At 41.9% G+C, this 20949-nt stretch overlaps 1 protein-coding gene across 1 annotated transcript in view; it reads left to right on the top strand.

Annotated features, from left to right (window-relative positions):
• TTC39C (tetratricopeptide repeat domain 39C) overlaps positions 1–20949 on the top strand; it is a 100427-nt gene that overhangs the window by 49918 nt on the left and 29560 nt on the right. Inside the window, exons 2-6 of the mRNA XM_024580140.3 lie at positions 2629–2677; positions 4506–4634; positions 7226–7340; positions 14607–14961; positions 16650–16818. Coding sequence (XP_024435908.2) covers positions 2629–2677; positions 4506–4634; positions 7226–7340; positions 14607–14961; positions 16650–16818 — 817 coding nt within the window. The remainder of the gene's footprint in view (positions 1–2628; positions 2678–4505; positions 4635–7225; positions 7341–14606; positions 14962–16649; positions 16819–20949) is intronic.

Below are 20949 nucleotides of genomic sequence, written 5' to 3' on the forward strand. Positions count from 1 at the left end.
TGTTGCTTTTCTCCTGTTTCATCCCTCACCTTGTAGGTATCCATTTAAAGCAGCTGTGGGTTATCCTACCATTGTATTTTTCAATATCAAGAAATATGTATATATATTTGTATCTTCCCTCCTTTTAAATGAGTGAGGTTTTCGCTGATGGCTATTTCACTCGCCCCTACTTCCTCTTTTGTATATCATCTGGAATCTAGAAAAGTTTGTATTTTGGCTCTAAGTTTACCTTTGTACTCAACCTTGCCGCGATGCCCTCCCTCTCCTCCTGTTTGGGTCATTGTTTGTTGGTTCCTAATAAGAGTGTACTGAAGTGAGTAGGAGCCTCTTCCGTTTTACCCCTGAGCATCGGTTCTGAGTCATGACCCTGTACGATTTGGGAACATTTCCAAATCTTAAATGAGTAAGTTTTCTGTAGAAAAAAAAAGTGTGGGCCAGAACTGATTAAGATAAGGTAAACATAAGATCACTTGGCAGTGTGTGTGTCTTAAAAAACCGAGTAAGTGAAACACGGGAGTCTTGTTAGAGAAAGCTCCTAGAACACCAGGTAGTGCAGCATGTGAGAAGACCCCGGCTGATCGATCATTTCATTACTGAGTGTCTCAGGAGCCCAGGTGCTTTGAGGAGGAAAACAATGTTTCCATTCGGCTGGTTTAACACTTAAGATGCTATGTGGGGGGCAGCGTGAAAAAGGTGAAGGGGTTAAGAAGTACAAATTGGTAGTTACAAAGTAGTCACAGGGATATTAGGGCATATAGTCAATATTATTGTAATGACTATGTATGGGGCCAGGTGGGTACTCAAAATATTGGGGGACCACTCTGTAAAGTACATGATTGTCTAACCACTGTGCTGAACATCTGAAACTAATACAGGGTAGTATTGAATCTAAAGTGTAATTGAAAAATAAAAAAAAAAGAGCATTGGGAAATATAAAAATTAAAAAGATGGCATGCTATGCAAAGTACTAAGGGCTAGGCTAGGACACCATGAATAATTAATAGCCACGGCTCTCAGACTCCTAATTTTAGTCAAGAACAAGAAGCTCATGTAGCAACACGAGGCTGCAGTTTAAGCTGCTTTCATTTCCTAAATGGCAAAATGTTAACGTGTGAGCAAGGAAAGGGGCGAGACGGGGAAAGCCATACTAATCAGCACTTGATGGAGGTGTGTCTTTTCCTGAAAGTCAGTCTGTGCCATTCACCCCTTCACTGACCCATGTGTTGAATGCCTGCTATGTGTACGGCATGCCGATGAGGGAGGAGGCAGAAAATAGCATTCCGGAGGGGACACTGGTGTGCAGGCCCAGTTGTAAGAGAGCGGCTGGGACCCTGACTGGTGTGTCTGTGCGGTGCTGTGGAATGGGGAGGCTGACAGCTGCGCTGGTCTGGGGTGTGGGGTTGATCGGGACGTCCTGTGTGGTGTCCCGTGTGCTGTTGGAGTGGGGGTCGTGTGGCTGCGAGTACTACTCATGGAGACTCTGCACAAGTAAGTTGACCTTCCTAATTTTTCCCTTGCAGCTTTAAATATCCTACCAAGTGGGGGTAAACAGGCTACTGCTCACTGTAGAATGTGGGTAGGCACCACGTAGATGGGAAAAAATGTAGCAGAAGGTTACCATTCCAAATAACTTGAGCTCCTGATCCCTCTACCCCTCCTCCCCTCGCCCATGCACCGTGCACCACACTCCAAGAGGAAAATGGACGTGCATTTGACCCGGCAGTGCTACCTCTAGCAATTTGCCCAAGAGTGTACTTGCCCTTGCTTGCAAAGATAAATGTGCAGATACTCATTTGAGCACAGAGTATATGTGTGTGTACGTACATACACATATACACATGTAAATGTACATGTTCTCCCTCCCATCTCCCACGCTCCTCCCCACCACTCCCAACATGAACTCACTTTAGACACAAACCAAATTTCCAATAGGGAGTTGGCAAAATACAGCATTCCTGCCTTTTAAAAAAATATATAATGACCATATGTAATTTACATAATAAAAAACCAGTAAAATTATTTTCCTTTAAGAAGACAGTTAAAACTTGCTTTCCCTTTTAGTGCAATTTATAGAAATTGGGTTGTGAATTTGAAGCAGAAGTTTTATATTCTTTTAGCTGAATTGGTAATAGTCTGATCTGGCTTTGTATTTTGGGTACACATGAAATTGGGCAGTGACCGCGTATTGCAGTGAGGGACTGATGGGCCCAGGGAGGCATTCATTGAGTTCTGTGGGTAAGTGAATTTGCATGGGCTGGACAAGTGGTAAAAAACCTTTGATCCACTCTAAAAGTGATATTTTATGCGTGTCAAGTTTTGAATATGTTTTGCATTTTTAAAGTGAATATTAATCATCTTTATTTGGCCATGTATTTGCAGATGTTGCATTGGTTTCCTGAGGCAGCCTCTGTTATAATTTGACTTTATTGTTTGCCTGGCTGTGCAGAAGCAGAGGCAGACAGACCGACAAACCTCCTTGCCTCTTTAACTTTTTCTTAGGGTAATTTGATCTGCTTGAAGAACTTAACTTCTCTACAGTTACTGGGAAAATACCATGATCTCTAGATATCAAATGTGTTTAAAATAAAAATTTACAATAAAAATAATTTTATTTTGTTTCTTCAACAGACATCATAGCCCACTGATGAGTTTTGGAGCCAGCTTTGTCAGTTTTTTGGTGAGTTGATTTGGGGAGAGGTGCTGGCGTGAAGGAAGTGAATGTACGATGCGTGTTTTTAGGGGGCTACCAGCCGTATACAGAGACTGTTGTGAAAGACCTTTTAGAGTTTAAAACAGGAGTAAAGTTTTTGCCTGTTAACCAACATCTATATTTTCTTCTTTTCCAGTTTTAAAAAGAAAATGCTTAGACCTTGTATTCTATTTTTCCCAACCAAAATCTATTTTAAATAAAAATGAAATTGAAAGATCCTTCTAAAAATTAGAATTGCATTAGAGTTAATAATAATTCAGACTTTGAATCATAAAGGTTTGCTCTAAAATTATTGAGTAAATGCGGGTGTGCCGGAAGACACGTTAAATTAGCATAGATAAAGTTTGTCAGTTATTACTGCATTTTCAAATGTAACTTAATATTTAGGAATTGACAGAATAGGCTGCAGTTAGGTTATACAGTAAGCTGACAATGTTTACAATTGGATGCCTTCAGTTTTCAGAAACATCACCGAAACTACTTTCAAACATACATTTTTTAAAAAAACTATAGCAGCGCGCGCACACACACACACACACACACACACGCCATGAGGAGAGACCAGTAGTCTTGAAACAGGAGAAGCATTTAGATTCCGACTTAGAGAGACGTCAGCAACTGGGTGTGTTGTGTGCAGCCAGGCAGTGTCCAGCTACAGTCACCAGGCCAACTTCTGGTGACATGGATTTTCATTCAAGCTGTTTATTTATTTTCTGTTATTGCCAGGTAACATAACAAAATTTTTAAAGTCTACCTTTTGCAAGTAAACAGAGTTCTCTACCTTAAGGAAATGGTACTGGGTGGGTTGAAGATTCTAACCTGATGGAGACACAGCCAAAACTTCGGCAGGGTGAAGGAGGTGGGCAGGTGGAGGAGGTGGGCAAGGTGGAAGAGGTGGGCAGGGTGGAAGAGGTGGGCCGGGCGGAGGAGGTGGGCCGGGCGGAGGCTGTAGCTGTGTAGAGATTTGGTTGGGAAGAAGAGTGTGGTGGGAGACTTGGGCAAGGGCGGCCGTGGTCCGGTTTAGCTAGTGTTGGAAAGTAGGTTAGTCATACTGAGGAGGCCTAGAATGCCAAGGTGGACCTGGCTGCGTGTGATAGGGAGTGGAGCACTACATACAGTTATGTCACTAGGTCCTTCCAAGGACCTGGTGTCCTGGCTCTGCCCCTGTATCTCATTCACCTCAGAAACCTCAGGTGAAAATAGCAGGTTTTCAGCAGAGAAGGGATTGTCCCTGTCAAGTCTAATGTGGCCTGAACAAGTCTACCAGGATCAGGTGCTTAGAAACAAGCTGTCAGTGGAATTGTCACTGTGGACAGTATGAGTGTGCCCACTGGAATTGCTGTCCCTGATTTTCAAAGGATGCCCTCTAGCTGATGTTTCAGTAGTGTTTTTGTGCCGTACTTGAAGGAGTCAGTGATCTGTGTGTGGGTAGAAGGTACTTTTCAATGAGACTCTTACGAAAACTAAATTAAGTGGACCAGTCAGAAACTATATAGGATTTTTGTTACTGTGTTTATAACTAGCAAAAAAAAAAATTGTGGAACAGTAAGTGCAAGTGCTTTTATTGCCATGTATTTTTTCATGATATAATAGAGATATATTCTTATTTCATACTGAGATTATAGTTTTTTTTTTTAATGAATAGGGTATGATGAAACATTCTAATGCTTTCACTCGCAACAAATATAATTTAAATGTTCTTTTTTATAGTTTGGAGTTTTGTTGAAATAAATTGGCATAAGTGTTTACGCACTTAGATTCATTCATTCTTCTCTCATTTTTTGTTTCTTGGAAGAACGCCATGATGACATTTGAGGAAGAAAAAATGCAGTTGGCGTGCGATGACTTAAAAACTACAGAAAAGCTGTGTGAAAGTGAGGAGGCTGGAGTCATCGAAACAATCAAGAATAAAATTAAGAAGAATGTAAGTACTATGTCTCTAGGTTACGAACTGTGTGCCACCCACTTAGGACATTGCTCATTTGGTTGGTCTTGGTATTTAGAAAGTGACTGAAAGCACTAAATGCTTCTTAGGGCGTTTGGGCGTGGAAAATGTGTTTCTTGAAAGAAGAGAAGCCCCCTTCATTCATTGGAGCCGTTCAGTGCACCTTCCTTTGGTATCTGCAGATTGTCTTCTCCCATCATGGGCCATGTGGCAGAGGCTTTTGTAATGAGGCTTTCGCATATGTAACTCATATACATTGCATTTTGGCATAAGTCGGGAATTCGGGTGTTTACTTACTTTTCTCTAGGCCTTATCAGCCTTTGGTTATGAATGGAGTCTCAATAACATCATAATCCACTTTTTTCTGATTCACCTTTCCCCTTCCTGTGCAGAAGTCCTGAGCTTTGGCAAGGCATCCACCTACACCAGATATTTCTGGAGTGCCCAGGGTTCTCACATATGTCACACATTTAGCTGACGAACCAGTCTGTAGGTTACAGTTATCAAAAACCACCCATCTGCCCTGGCTGGTGCTGTTCAGTTGGTTGGAGCATCCTCCTGTACACCAAAAGGTCATGGGTTTGATTCCTGGTCAGGGCACATACCTAGCTTGTGGTTTTGGGGTGTGTATGGGAGGCAGCCGATTCATATTTCTCTCTTGCATCGATGTTTCTCTCCCTCTCCCTCTCTCTCTCTCCCCCCTCTCTGCCTCCCTCCTTCTCTCCTCTTCCTCTCTCTTTAAAATCAGTCAATACCTGTTTTAAAAAAAAAATCTTCATGTTAGTCCAGTCTGCTTCATCTATGCTCTTGCCTGTGGTGTCCACCATGAGGAAGCCACTGATGGGCCAAGAGTATTGTCTCCTTATTGTCCCCTTATGCTCTTTGATTCCTCTCTCTCCAAACTCTACCTCTAACCAACGACCAAGTCCTGTTGATTCTCTTTCTTAAATGCCTTCTAAATTCACCTACTTCTCACCATCTTCTGGCCACTTCCCAAGGTCAGCCACTACCTACTCGCCTAAGACAACTGTCACTGACTTTCTGCTTTAACGCTTACTGTTCTCTAATTCAGTCTCCATAATACAGTTGCTAAAATGCAAATAATATGTCGCTGGCTTCCTTTACAGTATTCCTGTCCCTCATCATTGCCATGACAGCAAAGTCCAGGCTCCTTAATGTGGCTGACTTGGTGTCACTTTTCCTCTGCCTAGAACACTCTCCTCCCTCTTGACCTGGTTTGGACTCACTCTTCTTCTTGGATGTCATTTTCTCCCAGAACTCTCGCCTGCGCCCCCGAGCCCCATTGGATGTGTCGTCCTCACGTTCCCATAGTTCCTTGTACTCTGTCCTTCAGAGCTCTTACTACATTACATAGTAAAAAGGGCAGCGTTCCCTCACTAGGCTGTAAGCTTATTTACATGTCCATTTTCAGTATCTAGTATCATGCCTAACACATATGTTAGTACTTCACATTTGTAATAGATCCTTGCAATTGAAAAAGCATTTGCACCTACAGCACCTCATCAGCCCTCCCAACAGCACTGTAGAGTAGATGTTATTAAAAGCAAAAAAACAGAAGAACCAGTAGAGTGACTTTTGCCTAAGCAAAGTAGTGAGTGCTGGGACTGGACCAGGAGCAACTGCGACCGTGGTGGATTATGCCAATCCAGAAAAAAGGGAACTGACCCTTCTGTCACGTGTACTGTGTATGCTGTGGTCAGATTGGCAAAAATCCTGTCACTTCTTGTGTCATTGTGAAAGCTATTTCACTTACTTTGTTCAAGTTTACTTTGTACTGGGAATATAGGATTCTAGGGTGTTTTTTCTTCACTTAGAAACATTCTTTACAATAAAGACCAGTATCTTATAAAAAGTAAGGTTTTTTGTTTTACTTTTTACTTATTTTATTTGTTTTTGAAGGCCTGAAATTATTATTTGAAGTCCTGAGCACAAATTTCCTAGTATAGTTAAATGACCTTTAACAAAGGATCAGCTATTATCTTATAGAGATAGTCACCTTAAAGTATGATTTAAATTTCAGGTTCAATTTGTGATTCAGTCAAAGCTTATTTTTAATTCCAGGGCATTGTCTCCTTAACAAAATGTAAGCGGTTTCTGACTCACATCTCAGTTGGGTGCGCCTAAGAAATGACCCCTAGTATCAGTCCTGCCTGGACGGACATGGTAACCAAGTGGCTTTTCAGGTTACCTACTTTGGGGAATGTTTTTGTACCTTTAGTGATTTTTATTTTGGATAAGTAAGAACTTCCATTGTTTTTGAAAAGGTAAAACCTTAAAGTTCTGTGTTGGCTTTCCTGTCTCCCATGCGCTCAGTTTCTATCATTTAGAGTATTTGTCTTTGAATTCTGATCTTCAGCACTGTATCGGTGACAAAGTTAGGCTAGACCTAATGGCAGTATAGAACTACCAGGCTCATAGTATAAATTTGGTCTTGGCTTTTAGTAACTGCTATGTTTTAGTGAAATTATTTTGCACAATAAATTATCGTTGTTTAGAAGGAGTGTTCTTGTGTGTAATTTATCAGTGTGTACTTTCTTCCCACCAAACAGGTTGATGTCCGAAAATCCACCCCCTCTATGGTCGATCGGCTTCAGAGGCAGATAATCATAGCTGACTGTCAAGTTTACCTGGCTGTGCTCTCGTTTGTGAAACAAGAATTGTCAGGTATCCTGAAGCATTATTTTTAGTGGCTTTCACTGTTCAGTGTATACAACTGGTAATACTTCTGTTTTTTTAGAACACCTCGTATTTTAGACTTTGACCGTGTGTGGTACCTCTTTGGGGCCTGATACTGATTTATTACCTGGGAAATTGAAACCACTGTTGCTTAAGGTCTGTTTACAGATTACTTTTAAAACCACAGTCTTTGTTCCTCCTCTTGTCTCAAGAAGTTTGTCCTACTTAGAGAGATTACTTGTGCCACAGACAGACAGACAGACACACAGATATTTTCTTGGTGGGAATCAAGTTGTGATAATAACCTTTGCAGTGAAATATGACTGGTTTAAATTTAAGTTTTTCAAGAAATTGTTATTGAAGGCCTGAGCACATACTAAAGATTTTCTCATAGACTTGAATGACCTACATTTTAACCTTTAGAAAGGGCTATAAACTAATTCCTTAATGAGTTCAAGAGAACTGTTTTCTCCAATTTTGTAGCTTTAATATCTTGAGTGGTATAGACTCAAATCGAGTTTTCTAATAGCTTGCTGTACGGCTGGGCCCAACACTGACGCTACTTCTTCTGCTTGTGTGGTGATGTGTCTCTCAGATACTGACAGCAGAAATTGGCCTCTGGCACATCAGAATTACTTGGGGAAATAAGAAAATTAAAAAGAAAATCAATTAAAATTTATAATCAGAAAAGCATTTTCTTACAAACCTTAAAAGAAGAAGTTTATATTGCTGCTAAGTTATAATACATATTTTTCTTTGTAGACTGTCAGAAACTAGTTTTCTCTTCATCTCTTCAGTTCTGTCCTCTCTATCCCATACTCGAGGATAGACTTACTAGAATTTATCCTTCTCTTTAAATATGTTTTATGATTGTAGTTTGGCCTTTTGGTTGGTTTCCTTTTTTTTTTTTTTTTTAAGTTTTTAAAAAAGATTTTGTTTATTTTTAGACAGAGAGGAAGGCAGGGAGAAAGAGAGGGAGAGAAACATCAATATGTGGTTGCCTCTCACATGCCCCCTACTGGGGACCTGGCCTGCAACCCAGACATGTGCCCTGCCTGACTGGGAATCAAACTGGCGACCCTTTGGTTTGCAGGCCGGTGCTCAATCCACTGAGCCATACCAGCTAGGGTCAATTATTTTTTCTCTTTAATCATCATCTTGGGATTCTCCCAATGCCTGACTAAGTTATATGGTTGAGGGCCCATAGTTCCTCAATTTTCTGTAAAATCCCCATTTGGAGCTCCTTGCCGATGTGTATGTAAAAGCAGTGGAACTACCTGACCCTCTCAGGGGTCAAAGACAGGTGCTTCGGTGTTTCCTGTGATCTGGTACTACTTCTTCTCAATACTCAAAGACATTTTTAAGGAGCTAATTTTAACCATTAAGAAAGTATCTGTTGAGCTCTGGCTGGTGTGGCTCAGAGGATTGAGTGCCCACCTGCAAACCGAAAGGTCGCCAGTTTGATTCCCAGTCAGGGCACATGCCTGGGTTGCAGGCCAGGTCCCCACTTCGTGGCATGTAAGCGGCAACCAATTAATGTATCTCTCACACATCAATGCTTCTCTCTCTCTCCCTCTTTCTCCCTCTCTTCCCCTCTCTCTCAAAATAAATAAATAAAATCTTGGGGAAAAAATGTATCTGTTGAGAGAAGGGTAAATCAAATGTAAAATGTTTGAGGAATGAGGGTAAAGGGTATCTGGGAATTCATTGTATTAATCTTGCTACTCTTCTGTAAGTCTGAAAGTATGTGAAAGTTTAAAAGTGAGTATATCTGTCTTTCATTTGTTCATTAGTGGTGCATCCGACAGGTAACTATGGGCACATACGGTGTTCTAGGCACTGTGTTACCTGAGCAAACACAGGCCATGGGCCCTGCCCTCATGAAATTTAGAATCACCAGTTACTAGTATGTTTTTTAATTATTCTGATTATAAAATACTAAACGTTGTTGTGGAGAATGAAAAGTAAGAAAGAAAGCAAGTCATTGCTAATCTCACCATTTGGGGAAAATTACTCTTTATTGCTAATAATCTATTTTATATTTCTGTATATTTCTTTTCCAAAATTGAATCTGTAGTGTTTTGTATCCTACTTTTTCCTCTAAGATTATATTTTACATACTCTCCCTGTAACTTAGATTCAAAATGTAATTCTAAATAATAGCATATTAGTCTATCATGAACAGTCTACAATTTATTGAAACAATTCCTCTTGGACATTCAGGAGTTCTTTCTTTATTTTTTGGTTATCAGTGAAACACTATTTTTACATTTTATCTATAAACTATATTTCTTTCACAAATTACCTTGTGGAATGGCTTTTACTCATTTTCCTAATAGGTTGATGTTAATCAATTATTTAATCTTGTTTATCATAGATTTTTAACAATGCTCTTGGTTCTTCCTGAAGCCATATGATTTGTTGAATGTAATATTAATTATGAAATGAGATTCTGACGGACATGAATAATAAATGTACGTAGTGATCATTTGCTTTATGAATAGCTCAGTGTTTGTTTCGAACAAACAAATATAACCCAAACTGGGATTTACTTGCCAGAAACACATTGGGTTATTAAACTGTAAAACATTTATTTACTTCTTTTTGGGGTCTGTTTCTTAGAAACCATTTTTGGTGGATAGTTTTCTTGGGCGGGGAAACTCCTGCTTGGATGTGTTTGTTGTAGGTGCGAGAAGTGAGCGGGGGCGCACACGCTCACCTGAGTTCCCGGTAGATGTGCGTCTGTGTGGATTTGTGTGAATGCTTCGTACTTTTAAAAGAGTTCTTGTCCTTTACCCTATTTGACCTTCTTTATAATCACTTGCTCTATCTCAATTCATTTTCCCATACTATTTGTATCTTTAAAATTTATTATCCAAGGGCTTCTTTTTATTTCCCAGTGAACATACATAACTTGTATAATAAAAAGTTATTTTTAAGACCTATTTTATGGCACTTGCCCCCTTGTTTTATTTTCTTCTGTTTCCTTTCAGACTTTAGGATAGGCTCTATGACTCACCTTCTTGGCATAATATGTGCTCAACAAATTTTTCCCAGATGAGATTGTTTTTCTTATTTTACAGGTGAGGCAGTTGAGGCTGAATCCTTTGGTCGAGGTTGAACAATTTACACAGCTCGTTAATGATGACAGAATCAGCGTCTGAGCACGGGTTTCTTTTTCATACCTGAATTGCTAGTGTTCTCACCATTTTCTCATCACCTTAGTTTGGTTATTTGAGCCACCCACTAGTGTTCTTTCAACCCTAGATCTTAGAGATTCCCGACTTCTCCTGTGCTGCTGGCTGGGCATCAGGTGCCCCGTAATCTGAGCACATCACCCTGTGCTCTTTCGTCCCAGCACCCCCTGTTTTACTTGTCCCTCGGTGCCTTCCTATGCACACTCCTGTTCCTCGCTCCCACAGTGCTGCCTTTCCCTGAGTGGATGCTCCACTCCCTCCGGTAGCCTGCAAAATACAGGATAAAAAGGAGTTAATTTTTCCCCTCTAAATTTCCAGTTAGGCATGGGGGTAGGAGAGAATAAAGTTTTCTACTGAAATCCTGCAATACTTACTTTGCACTTTGATGTATGTATGTATTTATTACATAGAAAACAATCTCATGACAAAAAAATTTTAAACACCAATTCACCCAGAATCTCGACATTATTTGTTTTCCTTTACTATGTATGACCCGATGGTGCATAAGTGAAGATAGACGTACAGGGGTGGGCAAAAGTAGTCTATACTTGTATGTGAAATAGTCTATTCCTGTATTACTATAAACCTACTTTTGCCCAACCTCGTATATAGCCTTAAGTCACCAAGTTTCTTTTTTCATTTGTTTTATTTTTAAATTTTATTGTGGGCATTTGGAAGGCTGAGATTATTTATGTCTTACAGTTTTTTTGTGTTCCTCCAGTGGCCAAGAACAATAGCTGATGAATATTTGTAAGGTTTTGCAAGTTTTCTTTTTCTTTAATTATGTATCAGTAGCCAGTGTTTATTTCTCTGCAGTTAGGCCTCAATTGCTTTTGTGTTCTCAAGAACATATCTCTTAGTTTGCGCTTTCTTTTTCTATTTTTCTGTTCAGCCTTGGCCTTTTGGGTCATAAGTGAGTCATCTCTCATGACTGTGGGCACATTGTTAGCATACAAAGAACCTCCAGGGTGTTTTCCAACATTTCCCATGGTGCTTCTGTTTAGGAGGAGAAAGGTCACTGAGCCCCTGGAAAGCAGGGTCCACGTCTTGTTTCTTATTTGATGCCTAAAATGTAATACTTGTGCATGTTGGGACCTGCCCTGCCTGGTTTCAGAAGCTATAACTCCCCCATGGCTAAGGCTGAGTAAAGGGCCTTGGGAGCATAAGCCACTAAGGAGACAAAGCTTATCTCCCTGGCAGGGGCGCCACCTGTGCCCCCTTTACTTCACCCTGCTTGGCTCCCAGTGCATGACCGGTTTTCCAGTGACGCGTAAGATTCCTCAAGGGAGAGCGACCTAAGACAGGCGTGGTCATGAAGAGGCCCTCAGGGAAGGACTTGGGGGGCTATAGAAAAAGGGGGTGATGGACCCTCGCCCCTCGCTTTGACATAGCCTGAGACCTCATTCTGTCTATAAGAAGTCTCCTAATCTCTTGTCTGCCTTACTTCCCCTCCCTGATTTAAGCCTGAAACAATGCCAGAGGTGGGTGTGGCCCTGTGCTGGAAAGGGTGGGTTCCCTGGGGTGATCAGGCCTAAGAAAGACTACATAAAATCCTATGAAACCTGCTTTGCTAATACCCTCAATTTAAATGATAAGGGGTCCATGCATGAAATGAGTTTGTTCCCCAAAGTTTTATGGCTCTTTAACTATCTGACCCTGAGTCAGAATAAGCCCTGAGTTCTTTGAATGTTATCTATTGTTTGATCATTTCTGCCTGACAATGACTGATGAGCTCTGTGTGTGTGTGGGGGGGGGGGGAGTAGGGGTGTGTGTATATGCCCTGTATTCCTATGCAAATTAAACCCAATAAAAGCCCATTGAGGAACAGGTTCCTGGCCCTTCTCCTCTGAGAGATCAGCCACCTTTCCTCCCCAAGCAGATCATGTGTTGGTAGACTTATTTTCATCCGAAGCAGATTGGGGGCTCTGCAGGTAAAGCTCCCCGACGTGTGCAGATATTTTTGTTAAATGGAACTGAATGAAAATAAATTGTTTCGAACATGTATTACCTTTATAATTATAAAGTTATAAACATAGTTTCCTTTTTAAACAAAAAGCCTTGATAGACTAATTTGTGTGCTTGTTCCTCCTGCCGTACAGCGTTCTGTTCAGGGGCCTTAGGCTACAGGACATTAATTATCTACAATTTGTGGGGTGGTTTTGAATTGTGGTGCAATAGGAGATACGGCCATCATTTGTCAAAAAATTGGCACATTTAGGTAACATAACAGCTTGATTCCATGGATTGGGGTCCCTCAAGACTTCCAGGTTCAATGATTTGCTTGGAGGACTCAGCCTGTAATCATGCCCATGGCTTTATTACGGCACAGGTTACAAAGCAAAGCCAGCAGAGAAAAAGGTGAGTGGGGTGAAGGCCAGGAAAGACTGTCCGGCAGAGCTGGGCAGGCTGTGCTCAATTCCCAAGGCAACGTGTGCGAAGGCACGGGTGAAATGCCACCAACTGGGGAAGCCCATCAGAGACTCGGGGCCCCGCGCTTTTGCGGGTTGCTGCCATGTAGGCACTCCCTGGCTTGCACATGCCCAATCCCGTACTCCCAGGAGGAAGGCAGGTGTTCAACATAGAGCAGCGCCAAGTGTAAACAGCGTAGGCACAGTGAGCCGCTCCTACCAGTTCTGGAACAGGGGGGGACCCTCCCAAGCCCAAGTTCCTGGGTAGCAGCCAAGGGCCAACAATGCAAGCAGGCCTTTCACAGGACGGCAGCAAGCCTGCTGAATTAACTCTTCCGCACATATCACAGGTTCTTAGGTCGCTTTCAATTCAGGGATTGGACCTTTATAGTCAGATTTTATGTACAAATAACTCTTTTAAAAAACTTTCTTTTCCTGCTGTTCTAAAGGGTCTGGAAGGCTAGGATAGCTCATGGTGTCTTCTGTTTATTCATGGGGATCACAGTGTTGGGGCCAGATTGGCAACAGTGCCAAGTGGATGAGCGCCCTTCTGCAGTTGAGAGAGGTATTTCATAGAAAGTTCCCTATGGAAGACCTTTTGCTTAGAAAATGTGTTGACGACACACTCAGATAAGCACAAATAAATCGACTCCCTCTTCAGTTCCTCACCAGAAGGGGAAATGTGCAAGGAGGAGAGGTTGAGGCAGGACCTGAGGGCTTGTCTGAGAGGGGCCCTTGGGGCGTGGGGTGAGGGGAAGCCCAGGTCTTAGCCCTGAAGTCGCCTTTGTGACACATTCTCAAGAGGACTTTGTAAAGAAAAGTTGCCCTAATGGAAGCAACTTTAAAAAGGACAGATTTTCACCCCCTGGTGGGAAGTAGCCTCTTTGCCAGCCTTCTTCACTGGGCCCCTCTAGGCTGAGGCAGGGGGTGAGCTCCATTGCCACAGACCAGATAAAGTTATCCTGAGGTGTGGGTAAGCCACTCACTGGCAGTAGATAGGGATGAGCTGGGGATTCTTTGCATTTCTGCATTTAACACTAATGACATTTTTGTTAATAAACTGGCCATTTGTTTACCTAGTAAATAGTAATCCTTTCTGTTGCTTGTTTTATTTTTTTGGCATGTCTCCATCCTTGGTGGTTGGGTATAAATTTAGCAATGAACTAGACTTACAACTTGCTCTTGAGGAGGAATGAAACACAGGTTAGACAAATGTAAGAATTAAAAAAAGAAGCTTATCAGGAATGTGCCTTGGTAATTCGGAGATGTGGGAGAAGTTTGTGTTTCACAGGCTGCAGGAAGAAGTCAGATTCAAGTGATGCTTGCTTGCTCACAGTCATTCACTCATGCTTTCTTTCCCTATGCACTGTGTGCTATGCCCCAGCTCATGTGGGAGGGGCTTGGTGCAACAGTGGACAAAAAAATACTCGGTTCTTGCCAAGGGGCTCATCCAGTGTAGTACAGGGAAACAGACAACAGATAAAGAATTTAAGTCCTATGAAGAAAGCAAGGTGCAATGATAGATGATAATTTTTTGTTGTTTTACGACTTTGCTCAAGTTTCAGGCTGTCCTTCAGTATCCTTTATAAACATAGGTAAATTATTTTGAATGCCTATTTTTTCACGCTTTTCTCCCCTTCTCTTTGTAGCTTATATAAAAGGTGGGTGGATCCTTAGGAAAGCTTGGAAGATTTACAACAAATGCTATCTGGACATCAATGCCCTCCAGGAACTGTATCAGAAGAAGCTTACTGAAGAGCCCTTGACCTCTGATGCTGCAAATGATAATCATATTGTGACTGAAGGGGTGTCCGAGGAGTCTCTAAACAGACTGAAAGGTGCTGTTAGCTTTGGATATGGCCTTTTTCACCTCTGCATATCCATGGTTCCCCCAAACCTGCTCAAAATCATCAACCTGCTGGGTTTTCCTGGAGACCGCCTACAGGGCCTTTCTTCACTGATGTATGCGAGCGAAAGTAAGGACATGAAGGCCCCTTTAGCTACGTGAGTAGCTATATTGCAATGCTTTGGTAGATAATATAGTGTTGAAAGTAAGTGAACAGCAATCAAAACCTTTAAAGGAAACTTCAGGTAAAATGCTTGGTTGGTTGACATGATGCCATGCTTAACGTCTTTCAATGCGAGGCCAAGGACCGTGTTTCTGGTGGAGTTTATCAGAGCTGTCTTCAGAGAACAGGGCACTGCTCTCTTTAAGTACCATACATGAGTCCTGTATTTGAACAGGTAGAACGGTCCTATTTTTCAACCTTAAATGATTTTGTGAGTGACTTTTGTGACCTTGACCGCAGTCACTGAGACTCACAATTCTTCTGCCTTTTGGACTTTAAAGGATACAAATCTGATAAGACTTTGTTGTGATTCTGAGATTTTTTTATTCTTATGTCCTCATATTGGATAATTTTCCTCGGTGACTCTGGGTGGTCCATTGGCCTGTTATTATGTGCCTTTGGATATTTTGTGCTGTTTCACAAAATTGGGTCATAGTTTAAGCTTACATGACAACTATTTAAACATGGGAGTGTACTGTCCAGAGCAAGGGGCCACCCATTACTCCATCAGTTAAAATGTGATTTTTTCCAATTTGGTAAGTATCTACCACTTACAATTTGAATAATTTTACCAGATATTATATGTACTTTGACATTATACTTGTCAAATTTTTTTCTAAAAAATGTTGATATCACAGAGAACCCTAGTGAGCTGTTTCCACTCATGTCAGTATTGAGGAATTTGGATGTTAACTCTTCTTAATCAGTGGTAGCTATTAAAGAGATCATTAATTTTTCATTTCAATAATATTTGTGCCTCGTCAGACTCACAAACAGTGGTCCTTTATTAATTTGACTTAATGGATTTGTAACTGGTAATGATTTGTCTGTTTCTATCTTAATGTTATTTTCTGAGAAAGGAATGAGTTGAATTAATAATGTAAGTTAGCCTGATCTACAAAAGAGAACCAAATGTATGAATATGCTAGAAACACATTTGCATAAAAATATTTATTGCGTTGATTAAATATATTTGTTCATTAAAGAAGATTCCAATGAATCTATCTTGTTTAATTAGTTTAAGGTGGCATTTTTCTTGAAAGGGATGAATTTGAAGTGATGGAATTTAAGTAATTTACTTGTTTTTTAAATTGAGCATCCCAAAAGGCCAGAGAAAGGGCATTTTTTCTGGTCCTCTCATTTATTTTAACCCGATTAAGTATCGTTTTGCCTGTGGTTCCTGTATTTAAATTCAGATTCTAAAACGTAAATCCTAACTTCTGTGGACACTGGAGAAAACCACATTTTTCTTTTGTACAAGGGAATGCTTTCCTGAGAAGGGGCAGTAAATTTATGGTGACCAGGTGCTGTTTCTAATTTGTGCATCGATGAGTAACGTGTAGAGATTCATCTGGAAGCCTCAGAAGAGCTAAATGCTTCTGTCATCTTATTTCCTTCTCACCTGATGGGAGGGAGTGTGCTGAATTATATGTTGTGCTAAAGTTGCAGTTCTCCAAATACTGATAAAATTACACTGGGAAGTGACACCCTGATTTTTCTTCAGAGACTGCATAGTAAGCTTTTGGAAGGAGTGTGCATTGGATGAACACATACTGATTTTTTAAAAGTAGAAGCACTATAAGGAAAGTCTTTTCTTCAACGTTTCTCTCCCTCTTCCTTTAGATTAGCTCTGCTCTGGTATCACACTGTAGTCCGCCCGTTTTTTGCCTTGGATGGCAGTGATAACAAAGCAGGCCTGGATGAAGCGAAGGAAATTCTTCTCAAAAAAGAAGCTGCTTATCCAAATTCTTCCCTCTTTATGTTTTTCAAGGGACGCATACAACGATTAGAGGTACTGTGCCTTCCCTGTTTTTTTAAAAAATAAAGCCTCTGTTGATCACACGATAATTCTCACTTGGGAACTAGTATCACAGTGAGCCCGAGGGTCGAGGAACAGTTTGTTCTTGTGCCTTCCATTGCGTCGTTGCTGCGAAAGACTCCCAGGAACCTAGGACGTTAGTCAGTTGTCTTCCCGTCAGGAGATGTGGGCGATGCAGGGGTGAGATTACCTGTCGGTAATGAGACGAGATTGGCGTACTCTACGCTGAAGGCGGGGGAGCGTTAGTAGGTCTCTGAGTGGAAGAACACAAAATACAATGTTTTTGTCTTTTGGAGTTACTAATAATCTTCTAAATTTTCCTTTTGGCTAACGGTTGATGTATACACAAGTTATCACCTTAAATGTCAAGGGCAGCCTCAGCTCTGCGGTTGCCGTGGCCTTTATTTTGTGTGTGCTTCCTCTGGCCAGTGTCTGTGCCCGGACTGTCACACGTGCCGCCCCGTTTACTCCTCACAACAGCCATGTGGCGTAGATAGGACATTGTGGTGAACATTTCATAGACAAGGAGAAAGGCAATCCCAGAGGGCTCCATGCGACTTCCCAAGCTCGCCCAGCAAGTGAGGCCGGGCTAATTCCAGAAGCAGAACATGTCCTGACCTTGTGTGGGGCAGCTTGCTCTCCTTCTCCTTTGCACCCCCTTTTTTGTCTGCTTGCTTGAGGACATGAGGATTTGAACAAAAATGAAAGTGTTCGTGAGCAATAAATCATACATATGAAAGAAGGTGGCTGTGTGCTCGGTGAAGCACCCATATTCTCACCAGCACTTGTACTGAATCGGCGAGGTTGGCACGGCTCTGGCTTCCAGGTAACCAGGCACTCTGCAGAAGTCGGCCCCCAGCAGGCTCCGGGAGTGCTTCTGAGGGTTTTCGCGCAGGAATGCTTTCGTGAGCTCAGGGATATTCTGTTCACTGTTGTGTGTGTCTGTGGGCAAAAGAGTGTATATTATTTCCCCAATAATTTTTTTCCTTCATGAATTACCTCCTTAAATCTGAGGACTCCTCACTTGCATATATGGGAGTTGTATTTTAGGGATTAGACTAAAAATTTATCATTGAAACACAGCATAGAAAGCTCACCAGGATGTGAATTATTTAAACCCATGTCCAAGTTATTTTTCTTCTTGTTATCTGGAAACTGGTTTTCTTTGCATTTAGGCTCGTGAGCCTTCAGTTATATTGCTCCCCTTTTTTTTCACTTGCTCTTGTTGCCAGACTAAAGAGGCCCATTTCCTTGGGTGCATCAGCCCAATAGATAAGAACAGGAGCTTGCCACAAAGAAAGTAAGAGTTAATTTTTAGGAAGTAGTCCATGCCTGCAGTCACAGGTGAGCTAATACTCAAAGACCTGGCCTCCAATGGCTTCCAGGGAATGGGTTACATAGGGGAAAATTTATTTTTTTAATTTTATTTATTGATTTTAGAAACAGAGAGTAAGAGAGGGGGAGAGAGAGAGAGAGAGAAAGAGAGACAGACAAACATCAATTTGTTGTTCCACTTTAGTTATGCATTCATTGGTTGTTTCTTATATGTGCCCTGACTGAGGATTGGACCCGCAACCTTGGTGTAGTGGGACACCAAGCCCCACTGCGCTACCTGGTCAGGGCTTGGAAAAGTTATTCATCATGGCGACTAAGGGAGTTAGGGTCCTGGTCAGGGTCGTGGTCTCTACTGATTGATTGGTGCTAGGGTAGGGGCGGGTGATCAGTGCATCTGGTCCTTACGTCAGCCATGAGGTCACTTCATCTGGTTTCCCCAGTTTTCAGCCTAGAGCTGAAGCACAACTGAGGCCTAAATATTATGTCTGGTTTCGTGGTCAACAGACTCATGGCTTTTTCCTAAGATTATTTGATGCTGAGCAAAATAGAAACAGACTCATAGACAAAGAGAGCAGCCTGACAGCTGTCAGAGGGGAGGGGGTTGGGGGGCTGGGTGAAAAAGGGATTAAGCTAAAAAAAAAAAAGACCCTCATAGATAGATAAGAGCACCGTGATTACCAGAGGGAATTGAGGGGAGGGGGAGGGGGAGGAGGGTAAAGGGACAATAAAGGATGATGGAAGGAGTCTTGACTTGGGGTGGTGAACAGGATACAATATACAGATGATGTATTATTGAATTGTACACTTGAAACCTATGTAATTTTACTAACCAATATCACCCAAATAAATCAATAAAAATAAAATTGAAAAAAAAAATATTTGATGCTGATCAGAACCTCGTTGTCCTGAGGGCTTCATGCTTCAGGGAGTGGACGTGCAGGGGAAGAAGGAGGCAGGTGAGTCAGAGGGCTGGATGAGGCCAATTTGAATCAAAAGGAAAGGAAGGAGAAAGGCCATATTAAAGAAAAGAAATTTCTGTGCAGTTACACTACCTTAACACATAGTTTTGGTCAATCTTTTCAGCAGCCCAGTTTGTATGTTAGGATTCTTTTCTTTCAAGGTCGAGGTTAAGGTCTTACATGTAGTAGGAAAGGATGTTCAGGCTGTTAAAGCTTCTCTACTCCCTTGGGTTTGTGCAGATGGAAATAGCAGTGTAAAAGGAAATTTTAAACTGACTCAGCCATCTCACTTCAGTGATCATTTCTGAAATGCAAGTTGGGCACAGGGTAAGTGCTTTCCCAGATGTAAATTTCTTGAGGAGTAAGCATTATAAATTTTGAATCACTCCAAACACGACGCTCAGTTCAGCGTTCCGGGAGACGCTGACCTGGGTGAGAGCCTTGAGTTCACAGCCATGCGCAATGCAACAGGGGCACCGTTCCCTCGGGCCTTTAGTAGGACTTCCTTTGTGCCGCGGATTGATGAATGCTCCGAACTGGGGTTTGAAGCTGGTGCATAGAAATGTAAAAGTCAGGGTTTATATTTTGTTATGCTTGCCATTTTGGTTAATTTTTTTATTTTAAAAAATGCTTAACGTTTAGCTGAACTAAATGAACTTTTCTCCCCCAAACCTAATTTGGCACAGTTTTAATTTGTGCCACCATTGATTCCTGTTAGGGACTGAGCGCTCGCTGAAAGCGAGTGGTCCTCCTTTGTTGTCAGGAGGGGTCTAGCAATGAGGAAGCCACAGTGCCGGGTAATGTTGTTATAAATGCGGTTGGGGAGGTACACAGTCAACAGTATAGCTCTCCCCAGGCATTCAGGCTCTTTTAGGGGAAGTTACTGTGATCTGAGTGTTAGAACCTTTTCACTGTGAGCTGCTTGCTTACCCAGCTGATATTTGGTTTAAAAAAAAAAAAAAAAAGACTAAAAGATCTATTACTGCTTGTTTAGTAAGCTGTAGCCTGAGGATTAAGTGAAAAGGGAGGACAGTTTCTGTCTGGCCCTTCCCCAAGGCCCGGAGGATGGAAGGATCTTAGGGCTAGCCTGAAATCTCACTGATGCTACCCACCAGGTGCCCAGACACCAGCATTTTGTTAACGTTTTTAGGTAACCCCGTAGGAAGCTGTCAGATGGTGACGTCCTCATTGCTGACGAGGACCTTGGCCCCAAAAGGCTGTGCTATGGCTCTCGTCAAGGGCTTTGTAAGGCCTGTGAGGTCCCAACTCAGTTTATGAAAACACACACAGCTCAGTTGTTGAATTTGCTTGCAAAGAATCTTTATCTTCTCAGTGAGCGTTTAGGTTAAGAGATGGGGCCCCTGGAGATCTTTTTATCCACAAACACAGAACATGGTCTGAGGGCTTGAATTTAGGCAGGTGCGTCATGTGACACTGACTGTCTAGTTTCTTCAGGGACTGAGAATCTGCAGAATTATTTGAACAGCTGCTTTTGTGTAAGCTGGCTGTCACCCAGGGTGGCACGCTCAACGTGTGCCGGTTAGTTTACATTTTCCTGTACTTGTTATTTTCAAATTATGTGTCCTCTCTCTTCTGACATCACGAACAACTTTTTACATTCTTTGGGGCAATTGGTAGTTCGTGTGGGAAGATGGCATTTCATGTGTCCCCCCGTCCTGCCACGCCCATCGTCCTTACTGTGGTGGCTTCATTGTTTTCTGTTGTTGTGGCCCAACTTGACATAGCAGTGCAGTCCAACGCCTTTGGGGTCCCTTTGCACCTCAGGATGGCGAGAACCTCTGCTCTTTGG

Source organism: Desmodus rotundus, chromosome 10 (genome assembly GCF_022682495.2).
Source record: "Desmodus rotundus isolate HL8 chromosome 10, HLdesRot8A.1, whole genome shotgun sequence".
In the NCBI taxonomy this organism is placed as follows: domain Eukaryota; kingdom Metazoa; phylum Chordata; class Mammalia; order Chiroptera; family Phyllostomidae; genus Desmodus; species Desmodus rotundus.